The sequence below is a fragment of the Lepidothrix coronata genome, unplaced genomic scaffold (assembly GCF_001604755.1).
Source record: "Lepidothrix coronata isolate B3197 unplaced genomic scaffold, Lepidothrix_coronata-1.0 Scaffold58, whole genome shotgun sequence".
In the NCBI taxonomy this organism is placed as follows: domain Eukaryota; kingdom Metazoa; phylum Chordata; class Aves; order Passeriformes; family Pipridae; genus Lepidothrix; species Lepidothrix coronata.
This window is the reverse complement of record NW_016690238.1, coordinates 650620-661733: the sequence shown is the minus strand read 5'-3', so window position 1 is coordinate 661733 and position 11114 is coordinate 650620. Positions and strand designations below refer to the sequence as shown.

At 61.6% G+C, this 11114-nt stretch overlaps 1 protein-coding gene across 1 annotated transcript; it reads right to left on the bottom strand.

The window, feature by feature from the left end:
• Positions 1-863: 863 nt before the first annotated feature.
• On the bottom strand, positions 864-4514 carry NR2E3 (nuclear receptor subfamily 2 group E member 3). Its single transcript, XM_017817018.1, has 8 exons — positions 4457-4514; positions 3274-3424; positions 2375-2478; positions 2031-2285; positions 1765-1946; positions 1308-1539; positions 1125-1230; positions 864-1049 (listed from the first exon to the last, which is right to left on the bottom strand). The coding sequence occupies exons 1-8, from the start codon at positions 4512-4514 to the stop codon at positions 917-919; spliced, it is 1221 nt and encodes a 406-aa protein (XP_017672507.1). The 3' UTR covers positions 864-916.
• Between the last annotated feature and the right edge of the window lie 6600 nt (positions 4515-11114).

Sequence of the window (11114 nt, the reverse complement as noted above, 5' to 3'; positions counted from 1 at the left end):
CCCCCCACTGTCCCCCTGTCCAGGGGGACCCTAAATCAGTGTCATGGGAGTGTGGCTGCAAAGATCCTCTTTATTCCAAGTAGAAAATGGGGGACATAAGCGGGAGCCCCCCGGGACATGGTGAGGAGTGAAGTGGTGGCAGGAGGGCCCTGCAGCCCAGGATGGCGTCACCCCCCGACCAGTGTCACCCCCAGGCTGGGGTCACCTCTGGGATGGGGTCACCCCAGGACTGGGGTCACCCCCAGGGTGTCCATCACCCCTGGCCAGTGTCACCCCTGGGCTGGGTGACCCCTGGACAGTGTCACCTCCGGACTGGGGTCATGCTGGTTTGGTGTCACCCCCAGCCAATGTCACGTATGTCCATCTTGTATGTCCATCACCCCCAGCCCTTGTCACGCCCAGGGTGTCCATCACCCCTGTGGCCAGTGTCACCTCTAGGCTGCCATCATCCCTGGCCAGTGGCACCGGTCTTGTGTCACCTCCAGGTTGGCACCACCTTGGTCCTGTGTCACCCTCAGGCTGGTATCACCCCTGGCCAGTGTCACCCCTGGCTGTTGTCACCCTCAGGTTGGCTTCATCCCTGGGGGAGTGTCCCCCAGGCCAGTGACCCCTCAGGTGGCAGTGGGTTCCCATGGTGCTGGGGGTGCCTTGCCTGGGTTCCTCCAGCATTTGGGACAGTGGCACCATCGAGCCCCCACCTCTGTGAGGTGCTCCCAGTGCGTTGGGCACTCAGGGACATTTCCCTGCCACCAGTGAAGCTGGTCCCAGCTGCTGGGGGCATCCCACAGTCCTGGCCACCTCCCTGGAGATGGGACCACAGGCCCCTTCACACCCCAGGGTGAGGAGATCCAGGGTGAGGGTGAGAGGGTGCCAGTGCAAGGGGGCAAACAAGCCAGGTGACAGCGGGGTGGGAATGTCAGTTCTTGAACATGTCACACAGCAACTTCTCCATGGGGGTGTTGCCAATGGTCCGGCGGAAGAAGAGCAGCTCCACGCGCTCCGAGGAGATAAAGCGCAGCGCCGGGAGGAGCAGCAGCAGCTTCCCGAACCTGGGGACAGAGTGGTGGCCATGGGTGAGTGTCCCTCCCCTGGTGTCACCTGTGGGGACCTGGGGACAGTGGTACCTGACGGGTTGCCCGGGATAGTGGGAACGGTTGTGCTGGCCCAGCATCACCTGCGACTGGTCCTGCAGGTTCTCCACCTGCTCGGGGTCCTTCAGGCCACGGGTCTCTGCAGGGACAGAGGGGTGATGAGGTGGGGTGGGGACAGGGGGACGGCCAGCGGCAGGTGCTGGTGGGTGCCCTCACCTGGTTTGAAGAGCACCACAGCCTTCATGCAGGCAAACTCGGTGGGGTCGACGGCCAGCGCCTTGAAGCGGCCGAGGGTCTCCTGCAGCGCCCGGACGTCCAGGGCAGCCGGCAGCAGCTTCCCAGGGGCCGGCTCGGGGACAGCCAGCAGCGGGCAGCTCTCCAGGGGCATGGACCACTGGATGGCGCAGAGCAGGAACAGCTCACTCCATGCTTCCTCCAGCAGGATCACCTGGTGAGAGCAGGGAGAGCCCCAAAACCACCTTAACCCCCAAGGTCTCCAGCACCTCCAGCCACCACAGCTGGTTGAGCTGAAGAGCATCTTCTCTGGGGGTGCCCCAAGAATGTTGTGGAGATGCTCCAGCCATCCACAGCCCACTGGCTGCCTACATATTTTGGGGTCCCTGTTGCCCCATAGGGGGATCCCCAGTTCCCCATGGGGATCCCCCAACCCCACCTGGTCGCGGAAGGGCAGGTTGGAGAAGACGGGCAGGTTCTTGGCCCACTTCACAGCCATGAAGAGGAGCCGTGCAGAGGTCTCGTAGATGTTCTCGGGGCTGGCTGCCGGGTACGGTGCCACCTGGTACTCGCTGGTCGCCCGCTCCGGCTCACTGCCCGTCACATCCACCGTCTCATCGGCTACAGGGATGGAAGGGGACACTGGTGGTCACCACACAGTGGAGACAACACCCCCACCCGTCCCCCTTACTGGCAGCCACCCACCGTCCTCAGGCTCCAGCTTGGCGCAGGTCTCGGCCGTCATGAGGCTGGCCATGAACCGATGGTTGGTGGGTGGTGTGGGCGCCCGTGGACCCGGGGTGACAGTGACAGTGGCACCAGGGCCACGAGGAGCAGGACAGGGTGATGGGGGCACCTCACGTGTGGTGGCCACGTGCTCTGGGGGCAGCTCAGCATCCAGCTCGATGCTGTCCAGCCGGACCTGGGCCGTGCTACGGGGCTGGCGCTCGTTCTGCACGGCTGCGGGGAAAAGGTGACATCAGCACTGGCCACTCGCTGCCACCCCCTGCCATCCATCACTCTGTGTGTGTGTCTGTCCCCCATCTCACCGTCCTTGTTCATGCCAGCCTGCAGGCACTTCTTGAGCCGGCAGGCCTGGCACTGGTTGCGATGTGCCTTGTCCACCGGGCACAGCCCCGTCCCCGCCTGGCACCTATGGGGAGAGGTGGCACCTGCTGCAGCCCCTGCAGTGGCCCCTGTCCCCACAGAGGGTTCTGCCTCCATGGGTGCCATGTCCTGGGGGTGCTTTGTCCCTGTTGGGTGTGTTGTCCCACCCACTATGGGTTTACTCCAACGAGTGCCCCACCATGGTGGGTACCCTGTCCCCAACAGGTGTCCTGTCCCCAGTGGGTGCCCTGTGCCAGTGCATACCCTGCCTTGATGGGTGTCCTGGACCCATGAGGATGCCCCAGACACTCCCCCACCTGGTGTCTCCCCCACTGTTTGCCTGTCCCCTGGTTCCTGCCCTGCTTGGGTTCAAGTCCCCCTGAGTCCCTGCCCCATCCATTGCCCATGTCCTGGGGCCCCTGCCCTGCTGGGTGTTCATACTGTGGGACCTTACCCCACTGGGTTCCTGTCTTCAAAGTCCCTGTCCCACTGAGTGTCCATCTCCCTGTGTCCCTTCCCCGCTGGGTGCCCCATTCCCTGACTCCCTATCCCAGTGGGTTCATGTCCACCTGATCCCCATCCCACTGGTTGTCCACTCCCTGGGGCCCTTGCTCTGCTGGGTGCCCCTACACTGCTGGTTGCCTGTCCCCACCATTCCTGCCCCACTGTCCATCCTCCACATCCCTGCCCCTCTGGGTGCCCAGCCTTGGGGTCCCTGCCCTGCTGGGCATCCTTTCCCCCATGGTGTCCATCCCCAGGGTCTCTGCCCCACTGGGTTCATGTCCCCCTGGTTCCTGCTCCCCTGGCTGCCCATGCCCCCATTCCCTGCCCCCATTCCCACCTGTAGATGAGCTTCCTGCGGACGCTGCGCTTGAAGAAGCCGCTGCAGCCGTTGCAGGCGTAGATGCCGTAGTGCTTCCCGCTGCTGGTGTCCCCGCACACCTTGCACAGCAGCACCGGGCTCAGCGCCTTGCCCGGGGCCGGGCTCAGCCCTGCAGGAGCAGAGCCGGCACGCTCGGAGTGACTCCAGACCTCCCGATGTCCCTTGTCCCTCCCACCAGTCCCTGCTGCCTCCCAGGATCCTGGCAATGGGGTGACTCCCATCGCCACCGGTCCAGCCCAGGGACATGGACGGGGACTCTGCACAGGGGTCCGCATCTTTCCACACCCCAGCACCCAGGGTGATGCGAGATGTGCTCTCATGTGACTTTTAAAAAAAACCAAAAGGGATGAAAGGGTGTCCCTAAGGATGGGGACTCCAAGCATGCTAGTGAGGGGACTCTAAGCATCCCAGAGAAGGGTTGCAATCAGGGATGGGAAGTGTCCTGCAGAAGGGACACCTCTGGGGACATGGGGCAGCCCAGAGAAGGGTCACAGCAGGAGACAGTTGAGACCCTGGAGAAGGGCTGGTGTTCGAGGGGATCCAGGAAAGGGTTGTGGCTGGGGACTGCAGGCATCCTGGATAAGGGGCATAACTGGGGAGCCCAGGGATCCTGGAGAAGAAACATGATGAGAGCCATGGACATCATGGAGAGGGTTGGGAACTGCAGGCATCCCAGCCTAGAGAAGGACCACAATGGGGACCCTCACCATCTTGGAGAAGTGTGACAGCTGAGGACCAAAGGCATTCCAAAGGACCCTGATGGGGACCTTGGGCACCCAGGAGGAGCATCATGATGAGAACTGCAGCCATTCTGGAGAAGGATGATGATGGAGAACCCAAACATCCCAGAGAAGAACCATGGTGGGGACACTGAGTGTCTTGGAGATGGACCATGATAGGGACCCCCAGGTATCTTGGAAATGGACCCCAACTGGGACCAAAGGCATCCAGGTGGCCCTACTGGGCACCCCAGGCATCTTGGAGCTGGACCACAATGGGGACCCCAATTATCCCAGAGGAGAACCATGAAGAGGACTCCCAGAACGACCACAACAGGGGTCCAGCCATCTCAAAGCCCCCCCCCCAGTGCCCGCAGTCCCACTGTGTCGCCCCCAGTCCAGCAGAACGTTCTACCTCTTACCCGTGGGGCTCTCGTCCAGCCCGGCGCTCACCACTGACCCCACCGGGGACGCAGCCATCCCCGACCCGGCGTTCCCGACCTCTCCCTGTCCTGTCCCTCTGGATCCAGCGCGGTGAGTCTGGCGAGGCGGTGGGTGCTCGGGCAGCTCTGCGGGCAGCGGAGCTCTTGCCTTGCTCTCTTCAAGGCGGCTTAGGCGGGCGCTGTGTAAGCAGCCGCCTCTTTGTCACCCTCTTAATCTTTAGTGTCTGCGCGGGGCGGGGGGGATCAATCAGCCACGCGATGAAGAATTAAAAAGGTGCTGAGCCCCAGCCCTGTAACCCTAAACCCCGCGACACCCAAGCCACCCCCCCCGCGCGCCGCCGCGGGCCACTGTGGGGGTGTTACCCTGTCACCGCGTGTCCACCCCCCCAGCACCGCGAGGCTGAGATTGCGGCAGAGGTGGGAGATGGGGATCGGGGTGGGGACCCCCCATCTGTGTGTCCCCCCCCTTGGGACCCACCGGTTCCTGTAAGCACATAAGCCCTTCACTAAGGCGGTTAGAGGGGAATAACGAAAAGTGGTAATTAAGGGGGGTAATTTCCCTGCCCCCAAGTAATTAATTACCGGCCCTGATGGCAAGGGGAGGGGGGTGCTCGGTGGGGGTCCCCCTGTGCCTCAGCTTCCCCTCCCGGGGGGCGGGAGGGGGCCCCGGGGGTGTTAAGGCTGCTGACACCGCAGCGAGTGGGGGCCAGGTGGCCCCCGGGGTTACGCAACCACCGCTAAACCCTCGCGGTGACAGGGCAGCACAATTTGGGATTTGAGGGCTTTAGCCGCTAAACCCCCACCTACCCAGCTCAGGGGGGTGGCGGGTGGCCACTGTCACCCGGCCCGGGCTGTCCCCAGCGATGGGCCAGGCTGAGGACGGGTGTTTCGGCCCCCTGTGTCCCTCCCTTGGGGAGTCTCAGAGGTGTGGCTGCCGTGGAGGTGTCCCAGGAGACAGGCACTGGCAACAGGTCCCTGCCGAGGGCTGGTGGTGGTGACATCAGTGGATCCGGGGGCTGGGGGTCACCCCTCAGGCATCCCTGACTGCTGTGCAGCTCCATCCCTGCTGCCTGCAGCATTCCTGCATCCCCCTGCCTGCACCCTGGCTCTGTCATCCTGCTTCCAACCTCCTTCCTTTCCCCCTGCCTGCAGCGTTCCTGCATCCCCCTGCCTGCAGCGTTCCTGCATCCCCCTGCCTGCAGCATTCCTCACTGCACCGCAACTCCATCAACCTTGCCTGCACCATTGTTCCATGTTCCCATGTGCAGCATCATTCCATCACCCTTCCTGCCTGTACATGGCTCCACTGTCCTTCCTATCCACACATGGCTCCATCCCTGCCTGCACCAAAACTCCATCTCTTCCTGCATCATGACTTGACCTCTGCCTTCACCACAGCTCCATTCCTGCCTTCACCACAGGTCCATCCTTGCCACCACCACAGCTCCATCATCCTGTCTTCACCAGGGTTCCATCCTTGCCTTCACGTTGGCTCCATCCCTGCCTTCACCACAGCTCAATCCCTGTCTTCATCGCAGCTCCATCATCCTGCCTGCACCGTGGCTCCATCCCTGCTTTCATCATGGTTCCATCCTTGCCTGCACCACAGCTCCATCCTTGCTGCCTCCATGGCTCTGTCCCTGCCTTCACTATGACTCCATCCCTGCCTACACCACAGCCTCCAGCCTCCCTGCACCCCTGGGGCTCCCATCCCCCCGGGGTGCCCTGTCCCACCCCGCAGCGCCCGCCCTGACCCAGATCTCTGACCGCCGCCATCTGCGGCGCGGCCGCCCTCCTCCTGCGGCAGAATTATGACGCTGGGCTAATGCGGTGGGAGCAAGCTGTCACCTGCCCTGCCTGGCCCTTCGGGGCCTCCAGACCCCTGGCCCGTGTGTGAAACATCTCCCAGTGCCTGATCCGGGGATACCAGGAGGACCCGCACCCCGGGGTGCCAGTCCACCCATGGGTGACCCGGGGACCTGGTGACAGGGGACGCCGGGCGGTGACCAGCGTGGCGATACATGCTGAGTCGGCTAATTTGCCCGTCCCCTCCTCGCCGTCGGGTAAAAGCCAGCTCCGGAGCAGGGATTTGGGAGGGGGATTAGCAGGGCCAACCATCTGCTGCCAGCCAATCATCAGCACCCCCAGGAAAGCCAATAATTACAAAAATATGGTTTCTTCCCCTGTTTCTCCATTACACCCAGCTGGGCGCTCTCCCAGAGGTGGGATCCCTGCAGAGCAGCACCCTGTCCTCCTCCTGGGGATGAGCACCCCATAAGCACCCAACTGGGCACCTGTGGGGGCTCAGCCCAGCCTGTTTTGGGGAGCGACCCTGACGCCGCAGCCGAGGGCTGTGGGCGGCGGGTGGGGGTGAAGGAGCAAACGTTAAAGCCCGTGGCGGGGTCGTGACTCGGCTCGGTGACAGACGCTGGGGCAGATGCCACAGGATTACCCAGCCTAAAACCTTGGGATCTGCCCCCCTTCTACCCAGCAGGCAGAGAGCATTTAATTACTAATTTACTAATTACCCAAAGATGATGGCGATGGGCTTGAGACCTGTGGTTGGGAGCAGCCCCAAGGCTCCAGCCACCCTAATCCTACTGGCCATGGGAAACTCACAGGTGCACCCTGGCCAGGGGACAGCTCGGTTGGGAACATTGGGTGACCCAGGGAGGCACTGCTGTCCTGGCAGTCCCACTCCTGCTGGTGATGGCACAGGCTGGTGGGGAACCAGAAGGAGATGATGGGCATCAAGGGGAGATAGTGACAACAAGGAGGGGATGATGATCAGGACAAACTGATGGGCATAAGGAGGAGATGACAGGGACAAGGAGGTGACAACAAAGATCAGGAGGGGGTGGTGGGGATGAGGAGAAGATGGTGGAGACCAGGGCAGAATGATTTGGAACCAGGAGGAGATGATGGGAGTGAGGATGGCATGATTTGAAACCAGAAGAGGATGAAGGAGACCAAGAGGAGATGGTGGGGACCAGGAGAGGACAACACGGATCAGGAGGGCACCATAGGAATAAGGAGGAGGTGATAGGGACTGGGAGAGGATGGTTATAAACAGGAGAGGACAGTGAGAACCTGGATGTTTTAATGGTGACCTAGAGACAATAACAAATAGTGGAGAGCAGGAGGTGACAGCACTGACCAGGAGGGGATGATGGAGACCAGAACAGGACAATAGAGCCCATGTGAGAATGATGGGGACCAGGAGGGTGTGATGGGGATCAGGAGGGGGCAGTGGAACACAACAGGAGTGGATAGGGATCACGAGGAGATAGTGAGGACTGGCATGGGATGATGGGGACTGGGATGGGATGATGTGGACCAGAGTGGGACAGTAGTGACAAACAGGGGCCAAGAGAACCCAGAGAAATGGTGAGGACCAGAAGATGATGATGGAGACCAGGAGGGAACACTGGAGACCAGAAGGGTGTGATGAGAACTGGAGGGTACATCAGAGTGGGACAACAGGGACAAGGAGAGGATGGTGGTGTTCAGGAGGGGACAAGAGCAACCAGAAGATGACACAAAGGTCCAGGAGGATGGCTGTGGGACTGGAGGTGGCTGGGAAGGGTTAATATGGCTGCCTGCCCTGAGCCAGGTCCAGGCCAGGCTCGGGTTTCAGCTGTAATTAGCTCTTGTTTATTGGAGTCTCCATGATAAATGATTCTTTGGAGGTTGCCCGATGACAGAGGGTGACAGTCACCCACCCGAGCCCTGCCAAAGCCTTCAGTGACCCCCCGGCACAAGGATTAAAGTTTAATGTGACTCCAGAGCTGACCCCGGTCATGCACCGCCCCTGGGGACACAGAGCCGGGGAGAGGCTGGTGACCATCCAGGGCCAGAGAGTTTTGGCACCAAGAGGTGATTTGTCACCAGCCTGCTGGCCACTGGCTGTCAGTGTGTTGTGGCCACAGTGCTGTTTTGTGACTCCTTTGGGGTCACTCAAGAGGTTTGTGGATGAAATGTCACACCAGGTTGGGTTTGTCCCCCGGTACTGGCCCCACATGATGGGCACGGTGCCACGGTGCAGCCGGTCCGGGCACATTCCTGGGCACCGGCAGAGCCAAGAGCCACCACAGTGTTCACTGGGGCGGGCTGAGGTCCTGTCCCACAGCCACCTTTGGAGCAGCAGCAGCTTCAGGACCACAGCGAAGTGAGGGGGCCTCGGAGGTGTCCCCACGGTGAGGAAGCAGGGCATGGCACAAATGCCAGGACTGGCACAGTGCCCGAGGCTGTGGGTTTCAGCAGGGTGATGTGTCACCACAGCTGCCTGGGGACAGAGAGGTCCCTGAGGTGGAGCTGGGCACAGCCCTTGTCCCCAGCCCTCAGGACATCATCTTTTCTCCTTGCAGATGAACCTCCTCGCCCAGGTAAGGGGGGAGCTGGCACAGAGGACACCTGCACCCAGGTGGTCCCATCCCTCCACCGTAGCACCCAGAACCCCTGGACCCCATGGCTGGGACCTGCCTGGGGCTGAGTCTGGGGGATGGGAGGGGCCACAGGGGGCCTGGGAGGCTGCTCTGGGCTAGGGAGGGTGCTGGAAGGGGCAGGTGTCAGCAGAGGATGAGTGTCAGCAGGGTCTGGGTCCCCGTCTTGCTCTGCCTCCTCTCTCCACAGGTGAGCTCCCTCCTGCAGACCCTGCAAGCCCCAGACTGGCTGTTCCTCCAGCCCTGGCACTGGCTGGGCTCCTGGGTGAGACTGGTTTGGGGGTGCTGCCATAGGGACCCCCACCAGCGGCTCAGGCACAGGGCTGGCAGCAGCCCAGGCAGGGGATGAGCCATGGCACTGGTGCCCTGGGTCCCCTCTCCCCCGTGCCACTGGGGCTGATACCCACTGTTTGTCCCTCCAGGTGAGCAGCTCCAGGCAGGTAAGTGCTGGCATCCCTGCTGTGCCCTGCACTGCCCATCTCACCCCTGGCACGACAGGGCTGAATCCTGCACGCCCTGCCTTTCCCTTGGCATCCAATGGTGCTCAGCACCTAGAGGAGGTGGTACCCTCCTGAAGGGTTTCCTATCCATGGAAACCCGGGGATGCAGGATGAGCCAGTGGGTCGGTGATGCTGCTGGCGTCCCCAGGGCACCGGTGGCCCTGAAACACAGCTGCGTCCCCAGGTGGTGGGCGGGGCAGTGACTACAGCGGGGTTCTTCCTCTGCGAGGGGCTGCTGGGACAGCACTTTGACGTGGTCCCCAACGGGGTGGCCGAGCCCCAGCCCGGGGACCTCTTCCTCTTCCCGCTGGCCTCAGGGGGCCCCAGCTGGTGGAGTGCTCATGCTGGTGTTTACTGTGGTGATGGGGAGATCATCCATCTGGAAGGTGAGCCCCAGGAGGTGTCATGGTGTGGGGACACCCCCATGGAAGGGACATGGGGTATAGAGTGCCCTTTGCCCCCCAGGCAGCTCGGGGACTTCACCATCGGGGATTGTGGCCAAGCATGGCAAGAGCCACCTCCTGCGAACGCGGGGTCCGGCCAAGGTGCTCCGGAGGAAGGGAGGGATGGATGTGGCTGCCCTGCAGCAGCGGATCCGGGCGGCCATGGAGCAGGTGGTGGAGTACGACGCCATCACCTGCAACTGCATCCACTTTGCCCTTGCCCTGCTGGGGCTGGGCCAGCTCGCCGGTGCCATGGTGGGTGCCACCACCAGAGTGGGTGCCACTACCCTGGGAGACCTTGGCTCCTGCTCCAGCCAAGCGTCACCACTGCCCACCTTCTCTCCCAGGTGTCCCCAGCGCTGCAGTGATGGAGGTGGAGGTGCTCCTGGGGAACACGCACAGGTGGAGCATCCTTCCCTGAGGACCAGGCTTTGGCATCCCTCTTGTGTGGAATTAAATGGTTGCATGGAGACCCTGTGTCAGCCTTGTCTGATGTGTTGGTTTTTCTCTTTTCCCAGAAGTTACTATCAAGTGATGTCCCACTTTGGCACATCTTGAAGGGAGTGGCCTCTCTTTGCTCCCGGTGGCCTCCTGAAAAAAACATCTCCTCTTTCATTGCTGGCATTTGATTTTGAGCACAAAAATTAATATTCTGTGGGCTGCTGGGTTGAAAAAGAGCCAAATGGCTGGACCGGGTCTGGCTGGAGGTCAGTCACTGTTGGTGTATCCCAGGGGTCAACACTGAGTCCAGTCCTGGTCAAACATCTTCATTGTTGGTCCAATTGACAGGGCAGAGTGTCCCAGCAGTGAGTTTGTTGCTGATACCAAGCTGGGAGGGGTGGCTCATGTGCTGGAGAAATGGGTCAAGAGTAACTTCATGAGGTTCAGCAAGGGGAACGTGCTGCCTTCCCATGGTGAAGAACAACCCCAGGCACCAGGAAATGCTGGAGGGTGATGAGCTGGAAAGCAGCTGGGCAGAAAAGGGCCTGGGGATTCCTGGGGAACATCACGCTGACCATGAGCCAGCAACATGCTCTTGGGACACAGGGAAGGCCAAGAGCACGCTGAGCTGTGTTAGGAGCAGCGTTGCCAGCAGGTCCAGGGTGGTGATCCTAGCCCTTCTGGAGTGCTGAGCTTTCCAGAGGGACATGGAAGGCTCAAACCCATGAAGGGTTTGAGAGAGCAGCTCTCATAGGAAGAGAAGCTGGAGGGGTTCAGCCTGGAGAAGGGAACGTCCAGGGGGATCTTACCA

Bases quoted from the DNA above. Each gene is read 5' to 3' on its own strand.
- NR2E3 (XM_017817018.1), bottom strand. From the start codon at position 4,514: ATGGCTGCGTCCCCGGTGGGGTCAGTGGTGAGCGCCGGGCTGGACGAG. The intron at 2,479-3,273 runs GTGGGAATGGGG...CTCTCCCCATAG, and splicing joins CGCAGGAAGCTCATCTACAG to GTGCCAGGCGGGGACGGGGC. The intron at 1,540-1,764 runs GTGGGGTTGGGG...TGCTCTCACCAG, and splicing joins ACCTGCCCTTCCGCGACCAG to GTGATCCTGCTGGAGGAAGC.